This window comes from Piliocolobus tephrosceles, chromosome 8 (genome assembly GCF_002776525.5).
Source record: "Piliocolobus tephrosceles isolate RC106 chromosome 8, ASM277652v3, whole genome shotgun sequence".
Classification (NCBI taxonomy): Eukaryota; Metazoa; Chordata; class Mammalia; order Primates; family Cercopithecidae; genus Piliocolobus; species Piliocolobus tephrosceles.
In genome coordinates this window covers 57,681,234-57,705,075 of record NC_045441.1, presented here as the reverse complement: position 1 = coordinate 57,705,075, position 23,842 = coordinate 57,681,234, and the positions used below count along the sequence as shown (strand labels likewise).

The following is a 23,842-nucleotide window of genomic DNA, read 5'->3' as shown; positions in this document are numbered from 1 at the left end:
AGGTATCACTAACAAGCTAGTTGTAGAGATAAAATGGAATCCAAATATAACTCCAAAGAGTATAGGAAAAGAAGGAAAAAAAGAAGAAGTGGAACAAATAGAAAACAAATAACAAGATGGTATACTTAAATTTCATCATATTGATCATTACATTAAATGTGAATTATCTAAACACTCCAACTAAAAGGCAGAGATTGTCAGACTGGATTTTTAAACATCCAATTACATGCTTTCTATGAGAACCTTACTTCAAATATAAAAATGCACAAAGGCTTAAAATGTAAGGATGAGTAGAAACATATATCAATCTAAACATTTTTTAAAGTAAAAGAATGGAAAAAGATATACCAAACACTAAGCATTCATATCAAAGTATTCTTTAGAACCAGGGATAAAGAGCATAAATTCCTATTGAGAAAAGGGTCAGTTCATCAAGAAGCTGTAACAATTCTAAATGTATCGTATGCACCTGACAACAAAGCTTCAAAATTCTTACAGCAAAAACTGGAAGAAGAAACAGGCAATTGGAAAAAACCACAATTATAGTTGGAGATTCCAAGATTTCTCTCTCAGTAACTGAAATAACAAGTAGAGAAAATCAGTAGGAACACAGAAAACTCAAAAAACACTATCCACTAGCTTGACATAAATGACATTTAAAAAGAAAACACTCTACCTAACAAATGTGGACTACACAAAGTATATGGAACATTCACCAAGACCATGAAAAAGCTGCTTATCAGTAAATTTCCTGGTACTAGTACGGGTTGCTTGGAATCTTGAAGGCATTCTTGAGCCTGGCATTCCTTTAGCCAAGTGAGTAGTTCAGAATGGGAAAAAAAAATCCAAAACTCTGAAGATTTTTGGCATCAGTGTTTTCCTAATGGTATTGTATCAAATTTAAATATTCAGAGGATGTGTATTGAGAAGCCAAGTGATGGCTAAAAAATATTGACTTTGAAAATTTTTCTTTGACTCATTTAAAGTTCATAAAGACATAGGGTCTGAATGCTTGTAATCAAGATATTTCCAGTAGACTTCCTTTAAAAAACAAAGCACCCTCTGTTTACTTGATGCGCTAAATATATTATGTATGTGCTTTTCAACAGTAAGAAATAAAAAGTTTCTGTAAGGTAATTACTAAATGAAGAATGGAATTTGTTTTTCGAATATTGATACAGGATTTCATGATGTGCTGGGCAATGAAAGACCTCCTGCTTACATGAGGGAGCACAACCAGTTAAATGGCTGGTCTTCTGATGAAAATGACTGGAATGAAAAACTCTACCCAGTGTGGAAGAGGGGAGACATGAGGTGGAAAAACTCCTGGAAGGGTAAGTCAAAAGATTCAACCCAAACACCTGCAATTTCCTACTTCAGTAAGTCTCGCAGATGGTAAAGCCTTTTAGATCACACGGCTTACGTCATTTCCACGAATGACAGTGCTCTCATTACCAAGTGGGGGGCACCTGGACTTGGCAGTATTTTCTTTAGTCCAACACTATCACTTCCTAAGCCACAAATAATCTCCTTAGAAATTTCCACATTGGTAGCTCTTGGAATACTTTTGAAGAGTGAGCAGATTTAGCTTTAAACCTGTTTAACCAACCTGGGAATGGTCATCTTCAGAAACCCAGTCACCCCAAAGCCATTTTTACTGTCTCAAAGGTGTGGCTTATCAGAAACTGAAAATCTTTCTTTTTAGATAAAAGAATGCGTCCTTCAGTCATTGGTTTTGAGATTTAAAAATACAAACGTTTAAAACTTGTCTCCTTAACCCAACTGAGCTGATTTGTTTTATTATCGTAGGTAAATGTTCTTGCTGTGATTAGAGAATTCTTAATTGGTCTGATTTATTTTTTAATTTATCTTCTAGAGTGTTGTACTCTGAAAGCTTAAGTGAGGAATACAAAATATAAATTTAATATATTATAAAGAGGCATGTGGGTCCTCTGGTCCTTATTAATAAAGTTACCTCTAAATGTTTATGAATGAAAGGAGAAAGATGCTGGGTCATTGAGCCCCACTTTTTTTTGTCCTAGGAGGCCGTGTGCAGGCAGTCCTGACAAGTGACTCACCAGCCCTCGTGGGCTCAAATATAACATTTGTGGTGAATCTGGTATTCCCTAGATGCCAAAAGGAAGATGCCAATGGCAACATAGTCTATGAGAAGAACTGCAGAAATGGTAAGAACACAGTATTCTAAACTACTGGAGACCCGTTTTCTAAACCTTAGTGGTCACAGGTGCTCCTGTAAGTGCCAGATGTTGCTCTCGTCCCTTGCCACTGCACTCCATGAGCTGGATAACAGAGACGGTGAGTGTGTGGTCCTACCCAGAGCCTTCATCAACATCAATGTCAGCCAGCTCTCCCCTGCTTGGAGCCCACTTCAAAAGCCACATCGCCACCCCCTGCTTTTCCTTAGTGTCCAGTTGATTGGACAGAGAATACCTCGTTGAGTCTCAGATTTTGCTTTTATTACTTGGAACTCTTGGCTATTCAAAGAATAGCCAACTTGACAGATGTTTGCTGATCAGTCTAATTTCGGCTGACAAGGATTTCTTAAGCAAATGCTGTGTAGCTGGCACAAATGCTAAAATGTGTATATTTTGGTTTTGCTTTGCTCTTAGTGAAAGAAATAAGCTCCCTGTCCATGTTAAAGAGGACCAAAGGCGCAAATACATCAAGGGAAATTATCTTATCAGAATGGTACATGCTCAAAAAACAGAGCTAATCGCCGGGCGCTGTGGCTCACGCCTGTAATTCCAGCACTTTGAGAGGCCGAGGCAGGTGGATCACCTGAGGTCAGGAGTTCAAGACTATTCTGGCCAACATGTGAAACCCCATCTCTACTAAAAATATAAAAATTAGCCAGGCATGGTGGCAGGCGCCTGTAGTCCCAGCTACTCGGGAGGCTGAAGCAGAAAAATTGCTTAACTCTGGGAGGCGAAGGTTGCAGTGAGCTGAGATTGCGCCACTGCACTCCAGCCTGAGTGACAGAGCAAGACTCCGTCTCAAAAAACAAAACAAAACAAAATAAAACGGAGCTAATTATTGAGATTCTTCAGTCAGTAACAAGGCTATTTAATAATGAATTTATGATTTTATTATTTAGAACTTTTATTAAGCTGTCAATATATTCATTTTATTAATTTTTTATCTTCCTGTGGGGAAAACATTCAATTCTGTATGGAAAATATTTTATATTTAACATGAATTAAGCATTTAATATTTCATAACTTTTTTTCTCTTCTTTTTTTGAAACACCTTTTTTTTTTTTTTTTTTTTTGAGATGGAGTTTCACTCTGTCACCCAGGCTGGAGTGCAATGGTGCAATCTCGGTTCACTGCAACCTTTGCCTCCCGGGTTCAAATGATTCTCCTGCCTCAGCCTCCCAAGTAGCTAGGATTACAGGCACCCAATACCATGTTCAGCTAATTTTTGTATTTTTTGTAGATACGGGGTTTCACCATGTTGGCCAGGCTGGTCTCGAACATTTGACTTTGTCATCCACCTGCCTCGGTCTCCCAAAGTGCTGGGATTACAGGCGTGAGCCACCGCACCCAGCCAGCGTTTGTCTTTCTATGCCTGGCTTATTTCACTTGACATCATGACCTCCAGTTCCATCCATGTTGCTGAAAATGATGGAATTTAATTCTTTTTATGACTAATATTCCATTGTGTATATATATCACATTTTCTTTATCCATTTATCTATTGATGGATACTTCATTTGGTTCCATATCTTGACTATTGTGAATAGTGCTGCAACATAGGAGTACGTACATCTCTTTGATAGATTGATTTCCTTTCTTTTGGATATATTCCCAGCTGCCTCATATGGTAGCTCTATTTTTAGTTTTTTGAGGAACCTCCATACTGTTTTCCATAGTGGTTGTACTAATTTACATTCCCACCAGCAATGATATACTGTTAGTGATTTGTATTACCTTTTCTGAGAAATGTCTATTCAGAGCTTTCACCCATTTTTTGATTAATTTTTTATTGATACATGATAATCATACACATTTCTGGGATACATGTAATATTTTGATACATGCATACAATTTATGGTGATCAAATCAGGGTGATTGGGATATCCATCACCTCAAACATTTATCATTTCTTTGTGTTGAGAACATTCCAAATCTTTCTCTTTATTTATTTATTTTTTGAGATGGAGTTTCACTCTGTTACCCAGGCTGGAGTGCAGTGGCGCAATCTCAGCTCACTGCAACCTCCGCCTCCCGGGTTCAAGCAACTCTCCTGCCTCAGCGTCCTGAGTAGCTGGGATTATAGGCGCGCGCAACATGCCTGGCTAATTTTTGTATTTTTAGTGGAGACGGGGTTTCACATGTTGGCCAGGCTGGTCTCGAACTCCTGACCTCAACTGATCCGCCCACCTCGTCCTCTCAAAATGCTGGGATTATAGGTGTGAGCCACTGCACCCAGCCCAAATCTTTCTTCTAGCTGTTTTGAAACATACAACAAATTGTTGTTAACTATAGTCACCTAGATTCAACAATTTTAGCACTTTGTCATATCTGCTTCTCTCCATGTATCTATAGCCATATGTAGATATAAGGATAGCTATATATATCTATCTACATCTAGAGAGAGAAAGAAGGATTTTAAAAATCATTTAAAGCATCAAAAATAGCCAAATATAATATGCAAACCTTGATTGGGGTGATAATGGTGTCAGGGCTATGTAGGAAAATGTTCTTATTCTTACACATATGTGCTGGAGTCTTTACGAATAAACAGTCATGATGTCAAGTGTGTCTGGAAAAAAAACTACAGATAGAGTGTGTCAAAATAAAAAGATAAACTCTCAGTTTGATTTGAATAGGATTATGATTTGAAAACCCAATAGGAAGAAAAATACATTAAATGATATCTCTACATCGGACTTTCTTGAATAATTGCTTTGTATAAAACTTTCATTGAAATATAACAAATTCAGAAAAGTGCACAAGTCATAAGCATACTATTGGATGAATTCTACATATTAAGTGTTTAGTTGTCTAACTACTTTTAAACTAGTTATGAAAAATATATGAAAAAACGTTTAATTCAGTGATGCATGCACATTGGGTTTTCTGAACCCAGATAACACTCATAGCTGGTTTCTTTCTCTGTTTAGAGGCTGGTTTATCTGCCGATCCATATGTTTACAACTGGACAGCGTGGTCAGAGGACAGTGATGGGGAAAATGGCACTGGCCAAAGCCATCATAACGTCTTCCCCGATGGGAAACCTTTTCCTCACCACCCCGGATGGAGAAGATGGAATTTCGTCTACGTCTTCCACACACTTGGTTGGCTTTTACAAACCCCTAAGCCCCTTCTTTACCTTTTCTTAAAATTTCAACCTTCTCTTTTCTTACTCTATAATTGGGAATGATAACACAGAGAGTTAATAGCGGTCACCCTGCTAACTTTCCTTAGCATGGGTGAACGGTGAGAGAGAAAAATGAAATCCTGGTTAACCTTGCCAATCTCCAGGACACTGAAGAGTTAAAAAGAGAGAAAAACTAAAATATTAAGCTCTTTTTCAAAAAAACAAAACCACTTTTTTTTTTCTACCTAAAACCATAACAAGAAAAAATACACTTATTTATTCGAATGGCACATGGAGGCTGGGCATATGGTTTACACCTGTAATCCCAGCACCTTGGAAGGCCGAGGCGGGTGGATCACCTGAGGTCAGGAGTTCAAGACCAGCCTGGCCAACATGGTGAAGCCCCGTCCCTACTAAAAATACAAAAATTAGCCAGGTGTAGTGGTGTGCACCTGTAATCCCAGCTACTCAGGAGGTTGAGGCAGGAGAATCACTTGAACCCAGGAGGTGGAGGTTGCAGTGAGAGGAGATTGAGCCATTGCACTCCAGCCCGGGCGACATCAAAAAAAAAAAAAAAAAAACAGAATGGCACATGGATGAGCATTCATTGATTTCTTCTTCTGTTTTTTTATGTTCTCTAGAGAATTTTTAAGATTTAAAGAAGCATGTGCTATTTATTTGTAGGAAATCCTCAGAAAAGATACAAATAAAAAATAAAATTACCTGTAATTAACACCAGAGATTATCATTGTTAATTATTATGGTGTTTTCTTTGCTAGTATTTATTAAGTTCATTATTAAGATCACATACACATTTTTGTTTACTATCATGAGCATTTAATGATATGATTTTTAAAATTTTTATAAATTGTTTTAATGGCTGCACAATATTTCATTGTGTAGAAATAAAATAACTACTGTTCTGCTTTGACCTAGCCCATTCTGTCTTTTTTTAAATTACAAATGGTATTCATTTTGCTTTATTATTGGGGAAATGATTACTTTTAGAAGAAGCAAACTTAGCTTATTATTAATTAGGCTGCTAAATTCTTAGTTTAAAATGTCACTAGGTGCCACCTGGCACTGCATATTTGAAAACTGCTACCAATTGAGCAGCCTCCAGATTTCTAAATGTTTCATCTTTCATCACAGATTAGAGAGCACTCCTCTTCCTTCAATTAACTTATTTACAAATCAGGACAAAATATTAACAATACATACCCATTGAGCAGAGTAAAGCTGTGTCAAATATTATGCTCATCTATATAAACCAGTTGCCTTAAAACTGACTTATTTTTCACTGCCATTATGACCCCATTAGCCAACTCACCAAACATTTCTTTGACTTGTCCCTCTCATGACAGAATTCTGACAGTTTGCATGGAGTCACTTATGTTTACTAACACTCCCAGACTCTTTAGCCTAGTAAACATTCCAATAACTTACCAGATCAACTGTCTGTCTTTAAAATCAACCTTCAGCCTAGAACTTGCTCTGTTGGTCTAACAAGACTGCCTTGAATTTCTGTCCTCCACTGAGGTCTCAGAGTTAACTGATATTCTCCCTCAGCTAAGTATGGTCTCACCTCTCAGAGCTGAAACTAACATTTGCTTCATGAATAACGCCTGAGAGACACCCCTTCCCCTTATAACTTCTGAGGGAACTACCCCTGCACCTCAAAGTGAAGGAGGATTCCAAATCACACATCCCTTGAGAGACCAGTATGTTTTTCTCACACGTTCGACGGTGTGATAAATAGGGTCTTGAAACAACCCGGTCTCGAAAGCATTCAATCTAAGATACCCAGTCAGTGACAGGTCTAAACCAGGCCCCCTGGCAGGATTAGAAAAGTTCTTGATTTGGGAATTATAGTAAGAGGAGTTACAGAGTTTTAAAATTTGTTTAAATGTCCTTGAGCCCTGAAGGAGAGGAATTACTTCCACCTGTTAGCTAGCAGCAGGGAGGGTTGGAGAAAGAAAAGGAATGACTCAGGGGTGTTCTAGAAAAGTGCCTGTGGAACCGCTCTATTCTGTTTTATGTCTGCCATCCTCTATTTCATCACTTACTGGATTTTTTTTTTTTTTTTTTTTTTTTTTTGAGACAGAGTTTCACTCTGTCGCCAGGCTGGAGTGCAGTGGCATGATGTTGGCTCACTGCAATCTCCGCCTCCGGGTTCAAGCAATTCGGCTGCCTCAGCCTCCCAAGTAGCTTGGATTATAGGCTCGTACCACCACACCTGGCTAACTTTTTTGTATTTTAGTAGAGACAGGGTTTCACCATGTTGGCCAGGATGGGCTCCATCTCCTGACCTCAGGTGATCCACCTGCCTCAGCCTCCGAAAGTGCTGAGATTACAGGCATAAGCCACCGTACCCAGCTACTTGCTGTATTTTTATATACAAATACTATTAGGAGATGGAGGATTCCAGTCCCCTTTTAAAAATCCGCTAAATAATATAGCGGAAATAGTAACAAAAATAAGGTAGGTTATTGGATAAATAATTTTTTAACTCTTCTGGACACCTCATCATCATATTAAATGTATTTTCTGTGGGGAAAACATGTATTTCAAGTGCCAAATACTTAACACGAAAAGCATTTATTTGTAAACTAAGGGCTAACTGTATTATGCCACTAAACAGCTTTTTTTATTTTAACCAACTATATACAATTACATGTGTATAACTGTGGGTTTGTTTCATAAGATTTTACATTAAAATGAGCACCATCTCCCTTTCTGAAGCAGCACCATAGGCCCATCCTATTTTCCCTCCTCAGAGCAATCTATAAATGGTTGTAGCTAGTCTTTAAGGAACAGCTTTCTATAGTGATGATTTAATGCAGCCAATAACTAAAAATTTCCATCCTCCCAAAGGTCAGTATTTCCAGAAATTGGGACGATGTTCAGTGAGAGTTTCTGTGAACACAGCCAATGTGACACTTGGGCCTCAACTCATGGAAGTGACTGTCTATAGAAGACATGGACGGGCATATGTTCCCATCGCACAAGTGAAAGATGTGTACGTGGTAACAGGTGAGTGGTGTGAACTCTGAGGATGAGGCACTTCATTCTGTTGACGTCAATGAGTTCAAAAAGAGTTAAGGCCAAGTGTTCGGGGTTAGGTTACGATTCATCTTGGCCCCTATCTAAGCTTGTATATTTAATTAGTTGTCGTTCATCTGTTTTCCAGAATAGCGTAGGAAACCCCAGAAAACTTGCATGTGAAAAGGAAAATAATGCTAGGTTATCCCTCATTTTAATATTTTAACCTAAAAGCATCGTTGAAGTCCTCCACTTATAATCAAGCAGTCATGCATTCTTTCTTTCTTTGGGGGATGTATATTTTAGATCAGATTCCTGTATTTGTGACTATGTCCCAGAAGAATGATCGAAATTCATCTGATGAAACCTTCCTCAAAGATCTCCCCATTACGTTTGATGTCCTGATTCATGATCCTAGCCACTTCCTCAATTATTCTACCATTAACTACAAGTGGAGCTTCGGGGATAATACTGGCCTGTTTGTTTCCATCAATCACACTGTGAATCACACGTATGTGCTCAATGGAACCTTCAGCCTTAATCTCACTGTGAAAGCTGCAGCACCAGGACCTTGTCCGCCACCACCACCACCACCACCAACCAGACCTCCAAAACCCACCCCTTCTTTAGGTAAGGTTTCGCAGTGATCTTTGAGGGGGGCTCCTTAACAAAATATTCATGTAGGTCATATTATTAAATCCCTCCTTAAGGGGATATTGTAAGGACTCTGCAGTAATTCCATTTTGTACTTGTTGATTTTTTAAAGCAAATTTATCACCATTTTACATCTATAGAACACAGAAGAAGGGAGAATGTATTTAAAGTCACTTTGCAAATAGAATTCAGTGACTTGTAGAAAGCTCTTTGACCTTCCTCATTTGCACTGGCCCCTGCTATGTGTACACACTCTGCCCTCTTCTAACCTGTCACATTTTTGTTTATCTGCCATTTTTTATGGCTATGAGAAGGCACACTGGCACCTTATAAATGATCAGGCCATTTCTATGTTCCTTCCTCTCCCCAGCTAATTTCTTTCCCTACCCTGCCCACACCCACCCAGTGTCCATGAAAACACAGCTGTACTTGAAAGCAATTTCCAAATGGTCCAAGAAAGAATGCAGCTTGAGAGTATTTCTGGGTTAGCCAGCTGCAGTGACTCCTGACATTAAAATTGTGCTGCATCGTATGTTTATTGAGGCACTATTCACAATAGCAAACACTTGGAATGGACCCAAATGTCCATCAATAATAGACTGGATTAAGAAAATGTGGCACATATACACCATGGAATACTATGCAGCCATAAAAAAGGATGAGTTCATGTCCTTTGTAGGGACGTGGATGAAACTGGAAACCATCATTCTGAGCAAACTGTCACAAGGACAGAAAACCAAACTCCACATGTTCTCACTCACAGGGGAGAATTGAACAATGAGAACACTTGGACACAGAGCAAGGAACATCACATACCAGGGCCTGTGGGGGGTAAGGGGAGGGGGGCAGGATGGCATTAAGAGATATACCTAATGTAAATGACGAGTTAATGGGTGCAGCACACCAACATGGCACATGTATACATATGTAACAAACCTGCATGTTATGCACATATACCCTAGAGCTTAAAGTATATAAAAAAAGATTAAAATAACTAAATAAAAATAAAACTGTGCTGCATATAAGACATGAGTAATTCAATACCACCCTGTATTAAAAGTCTGGGGACATTCAAGAAGTCCTTAAGAGTCCACTTTGGGTAGCACTGGCTTCCATCTGATTCGCCACGCTACCCCATGCCATCACCACCCTTTCCCCAGTGGGCCAGTTGCACTCAGCACCCCAGGATCCCGGGGATAGCAATAGGCTGACATTCTCTTACTGGTCGCAAGAGGGCGTCATGGACCAAGCCCACGACGGTCCATCATGACGTCTGGGGCTTCTTCTCTTGTTTTTACAAAATCTTGTTTGTTATAAATTATAAAGTTTTACAATAAGATGTTAGTAATAAAATGAGAGCTTGTTAAATCAAGCATATCTAAGTCAAGACAACACAAGTTATCACTGATTTTGATTATCTCAAAAATGTTTTAAATTACAAAATTTATGCATGTTCCTTAGTAGAATTAAAACAATATAGATGTCTAGAGTAAAAAGCAAAAGTCCCCACTCATACTCTCCTCCCAAGAGTTAAACCCTGTTAATAATTGGGAGGATTTCTTTCCAGATCTTTGTCTATGCATTTATAAACATATAATATATATACACATAAGGTTTGTTGTTTTGGTTGTGTAAACGGGTTCATTTACACAAGAGGGCTATTCATACTGTTTTACAATTTGCTTTTTTTCTAATTTAACAAACATTATAGACATCTTTCCATTGTTAATACATGTAAATCTATCTCACTTTATCCAGTGGCTGCATGGTGTTCCATTGAATGTATCTACTATCATTTATCTCACCATTCTCTTTTTTTTTTTTTTTTTTTTTTTTTTTTGAGACAGGGTCTTGCTCTAACACCCAGGCTGGAGTGCAGTGGCACAATCTCAGCTTACTGCAACCTCAGCCTCCTGGACTCAAGTGATCCTCCTGCCTCAGCCTCCCGAGTGGCTGGGACTACAGGCATGCACAACCATGCCCAGCTAATTTTTTTGTTTTTTAGTAGAGATGGGGTTTTGCCATGTTGCTCAGGCTGGTCTCCAATTCCTGAGCACGGGTGATCCACCCACCCCAGCCTTCCAAACTGCTGGGATTATAGGCGTGAGGCACCATGCCTAGCCCACCATCCTTTTATTGATGGATGATTAGATTATTCCTAATTCCAACTACAACTATAACCGTATTGAACAACTTTAAACATATAGCTTCATTCGGCCAGGTAAGGTGGCTCAAGCCTGTAATCCCAGCACTTTGGGAGGCCGAGGCGGGCGGATCACGAGGTCAGGAGATCAAGACCATCCTGGCTAACACGGTGAAACCCCGTCTCTACTAAAAAATACAAAAAACTAGCCGGGTGAGGCGGCGGGCACCTGTAGTCCCAGCTACTCGGGAGGCTGAGGCAGGAGAATGGCGTAAACCTGGGAGGCAGGGCTTGCAGTGAGTTGAGATCAGGCCACTGCACTCTAGCCTGGGCGACAGAGCGAGACTCCATCTCAAATAAAACAACAACAACAACAAAAAGAAACCATATAGCTTTATTCTAGTAATCCTTTAGGAGAAGCAATTTCTTTATCTACAAGTATTAATGATCTTCTTTACAAAAAAGAGGACCAGGTATAAAATTCAAAATAAATTACAGATGCCTTTAATATTTAAGTTCCACAATGGTAAAAGACTTAATGTTAGGTTGTTTAATGGTAGTCTACTTTGAATTTCATTTTTATTAAACTAGCTTGTTTTTCTTATAAACTATTTATATCATAGCATATGTTAAAAATATATTTGAAGCCAATGAAAAGTTATTTAAAATTTCTGTTATAATTTATCCCTAGGTGAGACCATAAGATATAAACTAGCAGGCCAGGCATGGTGGCTCACATCTGTAATCCCAGCACTTTGGGAGGCTGAGACAGGTGGATCACCTGAGGTCAGGAGTTCAAGACCAGCCTGGTCAACATGGTGAAACCCCATCTCCACTGAAAATATAAAAATTAGCTGAGCGTGGTGGAGAGTGTTTGTAATCCCAGCTACTTGGGAGGCTGAGGCAGAAGAATTGCTTGAACCTGGGAGGTGGAGGTTGCAGTGAGTCGAGATCGCACCATTGCACTCCAGCCTGGGCGACAAGAGAGAAACTCTGTCTCAAAAAAAATAAATAAAATAGAATAAACTAGTAACCCCTACAAGTTAGTTAAGTTTTATTGCAAAGGAAAGCTGCCTGGCTTTATCTAAAGATGTTAGATCAATCATAATCAACCCCAAAATGCCTTAAACTAGCATCTCTCTTAGGGAGAGCGAGAAGGGACGTTTCTAAAAGGTCTCTTCCAGGGAGCATTTCCAGCTATACAGGCCATATTAAAGGGCTTGGATGACTATTATATTATTGTTTGGCCAAAAAAATATGTTCTCTCTGCTTTGGTAAGTGGCTTCATAATAATGCACAGCCAAAAATAGAAATGAAATGCAAATGCAGGAGTGAGGCAGAAGCAAGTCGAAGAGGTGACTCAGGTAGGTGGGTTTAAATCCGACGGCAGATGTGTCTGTGCTATTTTTAAGTCACAGAATTCTCTTTCCTCAGCTAACAGTGCTATTATTCGTTTTTCAGACTTGTGAAGAAATCTGAAAAAATAAAAAAACCTTTTGTAACACCGATGCTAATTACTGTAACACTCTCTCTTTATATAAAATAACATCATATCATAGAGAACTTTCCCAGAGAATCAAGAGCTCTCACACCATTCTCTGGGCAACAGGGACATAAATACTGAATTAAGGATGAAGCTGACCTTCTTTCTCATCTGTCTTTTAAGGTGTGCGTTTCTCTCCATTAGCCCTTGAATCATACCTTGACTTTATAGACACAATGTTTGCAAAGCTCCATGTGCTTTTTTATTTTTTTTGAGACGGAGTCTTGCTCTGTTGCCCAGGCTGGAGTGCAGTGGTGCAATCTCGGCTCACTGCAACCTCTGCCTTCTGGGTTCAAGCAATTCTCCTGCTTCAGCCTCCCCAGTAGGCAGGACTACAGGCATGCGAACCACCATGCCCAGCTAATATTTCTTTATTTTTAATGGAGACTAGGTTCCACCATGTTGCCCAGGTTGGTCTTGAACTCCTGGCCTCAAGTGATCCGCCTACCTCAGCCCCCTAAAGTGCTGGGATTACAGGTGTGAGCCACCATGCCCGGCCTCCATATGCATTTTAAAAGCATTCTATCTAAGGTAGAATCATTGACTTTTATTATTTGGTCATTTTTTAAGAAAGTAAGTTTTATTTCATTTTTAGCACTAAAGTAGATGCAGAGCAAGAGAAGTTTCATTTTAAAATATGGCAGGGTCATGATTCCATGCTCTAACTTGACAACTAAATTCTGCCTGTCAAGAACTTCAAAATAAGAAATTGTATGGTTTTCTGGAGAAGAGCTACTGAACTTGAATGCCCTGCACAAACAATCCTATTGCTATAGAGTAGATCATTTGAATCTCAGGACAGACAGAATGAGTGTTTTGTCATTTCCAGAGGACCAATGTGAAACTCAAGGGACATTCCCAAGAGGCTGCCACAGCCCTTCCTGCTGGTAAACCACTGCATTCAGTCTAACACAGTGTCCAGGCCTTTCTGGGCTTTACCTGAGCAGCATTTCTCAAAGTGTGTGCCATGGAGCATTCATTTCTGGACCTGTTCTGAGAACTGCTCTGAGAAACCTGCTCTGGGCACAGGAAAATCACAGGGATGTTTACCCGCTGACGGTTCTGAGATGCCCTGGGGAAATCTCCCAGCCGGCTTCACTCACATGTCACTCAGTTAGAAATGCAGCTCTTATGAGGCTTTGATGTCCTTCCCCAAGACTGAGTCTGCTTCACTTATCTTTTGAAATTAAAAAGAAGATTATATTTTCAGTATCGTTATTTTCTTTCTAGACTTTTTTTTTTTTTTTTTTTTTTTGAGATGGAGTCTCACTCTGTTGCCCAGGCTGGAGTGCAGTGGCATAATCTTGGCTCACTGCAAGTTCCGCCTCCCGTGTTCACGCCATTCTGCCTCAGCCTCCCGAGTAGCTGGGACTACAGGCGCCCACCACCATGCCCGGCTAATTTTTTTGTATTTTTAGTAGAAACGGGGTTTCACCGCATTAGCCAGGATGGTCTCGATCTCCTGACCTTTTGGTCCACCCACCTCGGCCTCCCAAAGTGCTGAGATTATAGGTGTGAGCCACCGCGCCCGGCCTCTTTCTAGACTTTTTATCTTGCTGAAGGAGCAGCGAGGTCTTAATTAGAGCCTGTTAAATTGTAATTAATAGGGCATTAGATTCTTTGCTCTAATTATATTCAAGGCTTATTTTTCAAAAATGTCTTGTATTCCCTCCTTTCCTTCCTCACATCTCTGCTCATCACAGTAAGACTTTTAGAATTTAGCTTTGGAGCTGTGAGACATCCAAACAGGGAAAGAATGATCTTTTCCCATATTACTGGAAGAAAGAAACTGTGATTTATTAAGTACTCCCTCTGCAGCAGTGATGAGCAGCAGATTTTATATACTTTATCTCATTTAAGTTTCATAGTTCAGCCCCCAGAGGACAGCAAGTATTGTTCTTATTTTACAGATGAGCGAATAGAGACAAAAGCAGATTAAATGATGTGCCTGTGGTCTCAAACAGCTAAAAATAAGGGGAACTGGAATTTGAGCCCAGAATACCTGCTTCCAAAATTAAAATATAACTTCATCTATTATGGCCAGGTTTATTTCTTCATGACCATTGTATCACACATTTTAATACAGTTTCACCCTTTAATTTGCTTCTTGTGTTCACACAAAATGTGAGATTATGCTTCCTTACATACTTTAGCAATTATAATACCTTATAGCTCTAACATCTGTGTAAATTGACACATTTAGTTGAAATTTCTATAGCAATTTCATAGTATAGCATTCCTGATATTTTTCTAAAAAGCAAATGGCAAATGTTTAGATTTTTTATTATATCATGTGTATCTTTTACTTTCGTAGCAACTACTCTAAAATCTTGTTATTCAAACACCTCAGGACCTGCTGGTGACAACCCCCTGGAGCTGAGTAAGATTCCTGATGAAAACTGCCAGATTAACAGATATGGTCACTTTCAAGCCACCATCACAATTGTAGGTAAGGCTGAAGATGAAGACCGGTGAGGAGGGATGCTAGACTCCACCTAGGGTCACCCGCTCTCTTTGCTAACTCTGAAGGGGTGGAGGTAGGTGGTAAGGGCATCCCTCTGCTTGTCTAAGATGACACCACAAATGCAAGAGCAAAGACCTTACTCATTTCCAAATTCCCACCTGCCTCCGTGGACTTCCTTCCACATCCTGGTGGAAACAAGCCTACGGTGAAGGCCACATGCTAATGAGCCTGTCCTGGGCCTGTATTCCACCTCTGCAGCCCAGCCATCTGAATGGGGTATATAGGGTAAAGGAAGGCTAGCATCAAGTTCCCACAACTTCCACTGTCTTCCCCTAGTTAATTTTCACAAAGTCACACTTGTATGTGAAAAGGGGAAAGAGCAGGCCACCACACATGACTGTGCATTTGGGCACAGCCCTAAGGCATACAACAGAGAAGACTGAGGGGAATGGAAGCCCAACCTGTGCTCACCAATTCTGGGAGTGAAGATGGAGGTGGAAGCCCAAGCAGTATTCCTTGAGTCCAAGCCGCTTGAGAAGCTGGCCAAGGCCTGAGCCTGGGGCTGCATCTACCCAGGATTACCTTTTCCTGAAACACCTTCCAAGATGGAGTGCTACTTTCTGATGCACACACAGGCTCTAGAAACAAAAATCTAGGTTGGACTGAAAGTTCAGTTTGACTTTGAAAATGCTGCATGGATATGTATCCTAAGCTACGGGGATAGATTGCCAGATCTGATATGTTTCTGTATGGCAAGAAGACTGTCTTCCTTTTTTAATTTTTTTCACTTTCTGATGTATTAAGAGCTGTACCTTAGTCCATTTAAGCTTCTATAACAGAATTCCATAGACTGGGTGGCTTATAAACCAACAGCAGGAATTTATTTCTCATAGTCCTAGAGGCTGAGAAGTCCAAGTTCAAGGTACCAGCACATTCGATGTCTGGTGAGGGCCCACTTCCTGGTTCGTAGATGGCAGATGGCAGTCTTCTTGCTGTGTCCTCATGTGGTGGAAGAGGCAAAAGGGTTCTCTGGCGTCACTTTCATAAGGATATTAATCCCACACATGAAGGCTTCACCCTCATGACCTAACCACCTCCCAAAGGCCCCAGCTCCTAATGCTGTCACCTTGGGGGTTTCAACACATGAATTTCCAGGGGACACAAACATTCAATCTATACCAGAATGATTGTTTGGCTTTGTCTGATTTCTGTTGTATTTTGATGTGTTTTTCTCTGGGGGTTATTTTGTTAGAGGGAATCTTAGAAGTTAACATCATCCAGATGACAGACGTCCTGATGCTGGTGCCAGGGCCTGACAGCTCCCTAATAGACTTTGTTGTGACCTGCCAAGGGAGGTGAGTATATTATCTCTGACAGAGGCATGGGTCAAGTGAGGACCTCAAGTCTGAACAAAGGCATTGACCACCAGTTACCTCTTTTAAGTTGATTTGAATTCCTATTTACTGGTAACCTTAGACAGGAAGGACCCTAGGAGGTGCTATCAAGCACACACGTGTTTTGCTACAGTTGAGCAATTGAGAAACCTTTAACAATTAAGCTGAATAATAATTATGATAACTGTTTGAACACTTAACTGAATTCTTAACACCTTATACCTGTTCTCATATTGAATCCTCACAACAATCCTATGAGCCTCCCCATTTTACAGATGAGGCAACTGAGGCCCCCAGTGGTCACAAAACTTGCTTACCAATGGAATGCTGGTAGCCAACAGAGGGCAGCTCACAGGAGAGCTCTTAAGCTTCCAGGAAGCTGCCTATGCTAATATTAATAGCAACGCCTGATAATCCTCTCTCTTTAGAATTTACAAAGCTCTTTCCAATGCATTATATAATTTGGTTTCCTATGATTTGGTCATGACTACATGTAATAAAGTAAATATAAATGAATGAATATATAAATACTATATTGACTAAATATACATTAACAAATCATTTGCATATAATATATAAATTACTTGATTAAAATATATGTGTGTGTAAATACATAAATTAATCAGGAGAATGAGGTGGTATGAAGATGTGGCCTTATTTGGTAGAAAAGAAGAGCTAAGAAGCTCTCCACCTTGGGGAGAGGACCAGAATGAGGGTAAGGGCGGCAGAAAATAGAGTGAAAGCCGACCCAGGGAGTGAAGCTGCTGCGAGAGGCCCGGCTGGTGAGAAGAGGGACCATCCCCATCCCAGACCCCGGCCGATGAGCCCAGCATCACAGCCTGGTCTCTCCATCCAAGAAGGCTGCCATGAGATAGTGGTCAGGACAGCAATGGCAGGTAGCCTAGCATCAAGGACAGATGAGTCAAACCTCTTCTGTTCAAGTCCCAGCACCACCCCTGGCTGCTTATATGACCTGGACTCATTAATCTCTCTCCCTGAGATGGTTTGTCATCTGTTAAACTGGGGTAATGTTACTTTCTTCAAAAAGCTATTGAGAGAGGCTGGGCGCGGTGGCTCACGCCTGTAATTTCAGCACTTTGGGAGGCCGAGGCGGTGGATCACCTGAGGTCAGGAGTTCGAGACCAGTCTGGCCAACATGGTGAAACTCCGTCTCTACTAAAAATACAAAAATTAGCCAGGAGTGGTGGTAGGTGCCTGTAACCCCAGCTACTCGGGAGGCTGAAGCAGGAGAATCTCTTGAACCTGGGAGACGGAGGTTGCAGTGAGCTGAGATCATACCATTGCACTCCAGCCTGGGCAACAAGAGCAAAACTCTGTCTCAAAAAAAAAAAAAAAAAAAAAAAGCTATTGAGAGGAATAAGCAAGATCATGTCATATATCTAAAACTCACTCAGAGCAAAGGTCTCTGAGGAAAGATAAATAAATAAATAAAACTCAGTGCCCAGCACATAATAAGTCCTGCAAAAACAACTGCTGCTGTTGCTGTTATACTTCTATGGGAACCTAGGCAGGGCCAACTATGGCATTTAATAATATGTCTGCCTAACACCCAAGCTACCTGCATCTTCAAACATTCTAGGGATTTAGAAGGAATGTAAAAGGAGTGAGCTGGGCTTCATGTGGTTTTCATCAGCCCCTTCCCCTGGGGAGATCATTTTTTTCTCCTCCACCCCAGGGCCTCACTTTCCTGAGGATGCAGAGAAAGGCATAGCTCAGCACACAGGCTTGCTTAAGAGCAAATCATAAGACTAACAATTTGGCATCTTATAGTTTGAGTAACAATGAGGTGGAATTCCATTTCATAGAAATGTAATGACTTTCCCTTTGTAAAATGGATCTGACCTTCGTCTCTCCCCCTCTCTGTGCCCTGTGCGCCCTCGCCCACCTCCCCTGTCGCAGCATTCCCACGGAGGTCTGTACCATCATTTCCGACCCCACCTGCGAGATCACCCAGAACGCAGTCTGCAGCCCTGTGGATGTGGATGAGATGTGTCTGCTGACTGTCAGACGAGCCTTCAATGGGTCTGGGACATACTGTATGAACCTCACCCTGGGGGATGATACAAGCCTGGCTCTCATGAGCACCCTGATTTCTGTTCCTGACAGAGGTGAGGTTTGTTTTATGGCCATATGAGCATTTCATACTGCAGGTAAAGTGTGTATCCCATACTAAAGCTATTTAGGCCTTTGTTGTCAATGTTTAATTTTATTTCAGTATAAAATTCATTGAACTCTTATTAATAAGGATCTGAGGACTGGCATTACAATCCAACAGCAAATCTACTTAGGGAAGTGATGAGACATCCGGTGAAATAGTGGTCAAAGAAAAGCCTTTCACAGCTGATGAAGAAAAATCAGCTGTGATCATGGACCAGTAACAATGGGATATGATCACTGCACACTTGAATAGATTTGTATTTCAAGGAGAAAGTGTAAAGGCCAATATCAAAAAATAGCAATGTTCTCCAGTGAAGCAACAACAAAGGAGAGGCTGATATCACATTTTCATGAAAATCCACCTGAGCAAAGATATGAAGCCTGGAAGAGAAATGAGACACAAGCTGTTCTCCTCAGTCCCTTCTAACTTACTATGCATCCTCTCTTTCCCTTCCCAAACTCCACTGAGCATTACGGGACACAGTAACAAACCAGCTTATTATTCCTCACATCTTCACCAGATAAACTACTCTTTTCCCTCTGAATGCTTGGAAAGGTACAATGTTAACAAAGAAGACAAAGGAATTTCATTTAGAAATTTGCATTTACTGGTGGCATCCAACTTCCCCCAACCTCCAAATTAGGGCTCTACCCTAATGGCCCTCACTAACTGTCACAGATAATCAACTTTGTTGTAAGATATTACTTGTGGCTTAGAAGTGCTATGTGGTAGGATGAAAGGGAAAGATTAAGTTGTATAGATATTACAGCAGCAGTCCCCAACCTTTCTGACACCAGGGACCTGTTTTGTGGAAGACAGTTTTTCTGTGGAACAGGGATGGTGGGGGATGGTTTCGGGATGAAACTGTTCCACCTCAGATCATCAGGCATTAGAGTCTCATAAGGAGCACGCAACCTAGCTGTCTCGCATGTGCAGTTCATGATAGGGTTTGCACTCCTATGAGAATATAGTGCCGCCGCTGAGCTGACAGGAGGCAGAGCTTGGGCGGTAATGCTCAGTCGTTGGCTGCTCACCTCCTGCTGTGCGGCCCAGTTGCTAACAGGCTGAGGACCCCTACAGGTACTGGCCCGCAATCTGGGAGTGGGGGACCCCTGCATTAAAGCACTTACTTCACTCCTTAATTTGAGTATTGTCAGGTACAATCTAATAGCTCATTCACTTATAACCCCTTTGAACTTGAAGCCTATTTCATAAGGTAATATGTGCTTAAACATATATTTCTGGCCACAAAAACAAACAAACAAACAAACAAACAAAAACATATGTTTCTGGTTGGGTGTGGTGGCTCACGCCTGTAATCCCAGTACTTTGGGAGGCCAAGGTGGGTAGATCACTTGAGGTCAGGAGTTCCAGACCAGCCTGGCCAACATAGTGAGACCCCATCTCTACTAAAAATACAAAAATTAGCCAGACATGGTGGCAGGCGCCTGTAGTCCCAGCTACTCGGGAGGCTGAGGTAGGAGAATCATCTGAACCCAGGAGGCAGAGGTTGCAGTGAGCTGAGATGAAGACACTGCACTCCAGCCTGGCCAACAGAGTGAGACTCCATCTCAAACAAACAACCAAACACAACAAAATTGTAAAACAAAATTTCCTCATTAATAATGCAGTTTTAATCCCATTAAAAGAAGAGCTTTAATCCCATTAAAAGAAAATAATCATACACCTAATTATTTGTGTGAGGGCTTGTTGTTGGTGATATCCAAGGTGCAGATTTAAAAGCAAAACCAACAGTGCAAGGGTGCCCTGCTTCCTGCCAGGGGGCGGATGGTGGATCAAGGCCTGGTTGGGGAGCTGGGGAGGGTGGGGACTGGAGAAGGGAACTGAAACCTCTGCATCCGAGTGGCCATGGACTTTAAAGTCACCATCAGAAGCTGCTGATGTTATTCCTCCAGTGTTGCCACAGCTCAAAGGTTGGTTAGAATTACCTTTAGAGTCTTAATTCATTCTATTAAGCTTCCTCTGCACTGGCAAACCACTGATCTCTTATGTGAATTAGATGTCTAGACATTTGCTTTCCTTTAATTCTTCTTGTAGTGAGTGATAACTTTAGGTGGGACCCGAGTCATTTTCAAAAGCCAAATAAAGAAAGCTCAGAATGCCAGGCACAGTGGAACATACCTATAGTCCCAGCTAGTCAGGAGGCTGGGGTGGGAGGATCCCTTGAGCCCAGAAGTCCAGCCTGGGCAGCACGGCAAAACCCTGTCTGAAAGAACGAGAGAGAGAGCGAGCGAAAGAGAAAATGAGAGCTCAGAAGGAAAGTTTTTAATTCAGTGGGGATTGTAGCTTAATAGCTTGGGTTTCAAAGGCAGAATTTCAGAAATAGATCATTCTTCAAAGGCAAACCTATAGACTTTTAGCTGAAGTGACTTTTATATATCGATTCAATGGATATTCATGAAGCACCTGTAATTCTTTCAACAAATATCCCTGAGCATCTACTCCATGCTCAGCACAGTTCTAGGCAGAAGACACAGTTCTAGACAGAGTAGAAACCAAGACAAAGAAGTCCATGCTTCTGTGAGCAGTGACAGCTGTTACAAGGAAAACTTTAAAGGTGGTGATTTTTTTTTTTTTTTTTTTTTTTGAAGCAGGGTCTTGCTCTGTCACCCAGGCTGGAGTGCAATAGGGCAATCACGGCTCACTGCAGCCTCGACCTCCCGGGTTCAAGCAATCCTCCCACTTCTGCCTCCTGAGTAGCTGGTACCACAGGCATGCGCCACCATGCTAGGCTAATTTTTTAATTTTTTGTAGAGATGGGGTCTCATTATGTTGCCTCTGCCTCCCAAAGTGCTGGTATTACAGGCATGAGCCAGGGGGAGGGCACTCCTGTAAGGGGGCATGGAGGTCTGAAAGAGCAAGGGGAGTATGGCCAACTTTCAGGATTTTAAGCACAGCTGGAAGGTAGGTGGTGAGAGAGGAAGCTGGAGGCACGACTGCCTGATCACGGGAGCCCTTCCCCATGGCTGGATCAGCCAAGACCTGAGCAGGTGTCTCCAGGACGTGACATCTCCCCACAGGGCCCTTACCACAGTGTTCCAGACATGCTGACTCATTCTGTAAATAGAAGATAAGCCGACCCAAAGACTATGTATTATTTAATAGAAAAGATTACTGAAAGCCCAGAGGGAGCCATGTATCTTCTGTGACAGCTCCCTTCCTCATTTATTTAATGGCATTATAAGTGTCATGTCCTCTAGGTGGAAGACATAACTAATATGCTCTTGCTTCTGTTTTAAGACCCAGCCTCCCCTTTAAGGATGGCAAATACTGCCCTGATCTCCGTTGGCTGCTTGGCCATATTTGTCACTGTGATCTCCCTCTTGGTTGTCAAGTAAGTTTTTGGTTCCTATGCTTCATATCACTATACTGTGTGGTCAAAAGTGAATATATCCTATGTAAATGGGCCATTTTTCCCTTTTTTGTTTTTAAACATTTTGTGTGGGCCAAACTGGCCTGTTAATCTTGCTGTGGTTTGTTTTTTAATCCTAAAAATGCTACCAGATCTCAGTAACTTTACAAAATTATGTCAGCTTAATTTTAACATGATAATCTCAAATTATAGTGAGCAGGCACATTTCTTGCATGAAGAAGAATAAATAAATGTACTTTCATAAGACACCAGTGTCTTGCAAACATGTTAAGTGGAATGAATCCTTTTATACCTGACATGAAAAAGATTGTAGAAAGTAATATATTTCAACTGAAGATCTTTTAAAAATAACTAACCAACAGATTGTTTTCAGAAAACACAAGGAATACAAACCAATAGAAAACAGTCCTGGGAATGTGGTCAGAAGCAAAGGTCTGAGTGTCTTTCTCAACCGTGCAAAAGCCGTGTTCTTCCCGGGAAACCAGGAAAAGGATCCGCTACTCAAAAACCAAGAATTTAAAGGAGTTTCTTAAATTTCAACCTTGTTTCTGAAGCTCACTTTTCAGTGCCATTGATGTGAGATGTGCCAGAGTGGCTATTAACCATTTTTTCCTAAAGATTATTGTAAAATAGATACTGTGGTTTGGGGAAGTTGAATTTTTTTATAGGTTAAATGTCATTTTAGAGTTGGGGAGAGGGATTATACTGCAGACAGTTTCAGCCATATTGTGAAACTGATAAAAGCAACTTAGCAAGCCTTCCTTTCATTATTTTTTATGTTTCACTTATAAAGTCTTAGGTAACTAGTAGGATAGAAAACTGTGTCCCAAGAGTAAGGAGAGAAGCTACTATCGATTAGAGCCTAACCCAGGTTAACTGCAAGGAGAGGAGGGATACTTTCAGCTTTCCATGTAACTATATGCATAAAACCGATGTAGTCCAGTTTCTAAGATCATGTTCCAAGCTAACTGAATCCCATTTCGAAGCACACTTAAGAGCTCCTGATGGAACAATAACAGGCCCAAACCTCTGGTATGATGTGCACACTTGTTAGACTCCGAAAAAATACTACTCTCATAAATGAGTGGGAGTATTTTGATGACAACTTGCTTTGCTCAGCTGAGTTGAGGAATGATATTCATTTATTCATTTATTCCATGGACATTTAGTTAGTGCTTTTTATATACCAGGCATGATGCTGAGTGACACTCTTGTGTATATTTCCAAATTTTTGTACGGTTGGTGCACATATTTGAAATCATATATTATGACTTTCCAAAGGATGAGGTCCCTGGCTTTTCATGGCAACTTGCTCAGTAAGGATTTCACCTCTGTTTGTAACTAAAACCATCTGCTGTCTGTTAGACATGACATTCTTTTTCTCTCCTTCCTGAAAAATAAAGTGTGGGAAGAGACAAGACTTTGGTATTGTAATTATTTTTCTGATTCATCATTTGCTTTTCAATTATACTTACAGTTGTTTCTTTTTTATAGATGAGGGTCTCCCTATATTGTCCAAGCTGGTCTCAGACTCCTGGCCTCAAAGGATCCTCCTGCCTCAGCATCCCAAAGCACTGGGATTACAGGAGTGAGCCACTGTACCCAGCCTCAATTTCATTTATAGTTTTTGACAAGTAAAAAGTTGTGTAACAATGTCTCATAGAGCATTGATAATCTCATAAATAC

General features: G+C 40.8%; 1 protein-coding gene across 1 annotated transcript in view; it reads left to right on the top strand.

The window, feature by feature from the left end:
- The window catches only part of GPNMB (glycoprotein nmb), a 28,871-nt gene extending 5,295 nt beyond the window's left edge, over positions 1–23,576 (top strand). Inside the window, exons 2-11 of the mRNA XM_023215980.2 lie at positions 1,182–1,334; positions 2,043–2,186; positions 5,147–5,320; positions 8,218–8,376; positions 8,692–9,015; positions 15,076–15,174; positions 16,442–16,544; positions 18,504–18,712; positions 22,024–22,117; positions 22,530–23,576. Of these exons, the coding sequence (XP_023071748.1) occupies positions 1,182–1,334; positions 2,043–2,186; positions 5,147–5,320; positions 8,218–8,376; positions 8,692–9,015; positions 15,076–15,174; positions 16,442–16,544; positions 18,504–18,712; positions 22,024–22,117; positions 22,530–22,689 (1,619 nt within the window). The 3' untranslated portion in view covers positions 22,690–23,576. The remainder of the gene's footprint in view (positions 1–1,181; positions 1,335–2,042; positions 2,187–5,146; positions 5,321–8,217; positions 8,377–8,691; positions 9,016–15,075; positions 15,175–16,441; positions 16,545–18,503; positions 18,713–22,023; positions 22,118–22,529) is intronic.
- Positions 23,577–23,842: the final 266 nt, after the last annotated feature.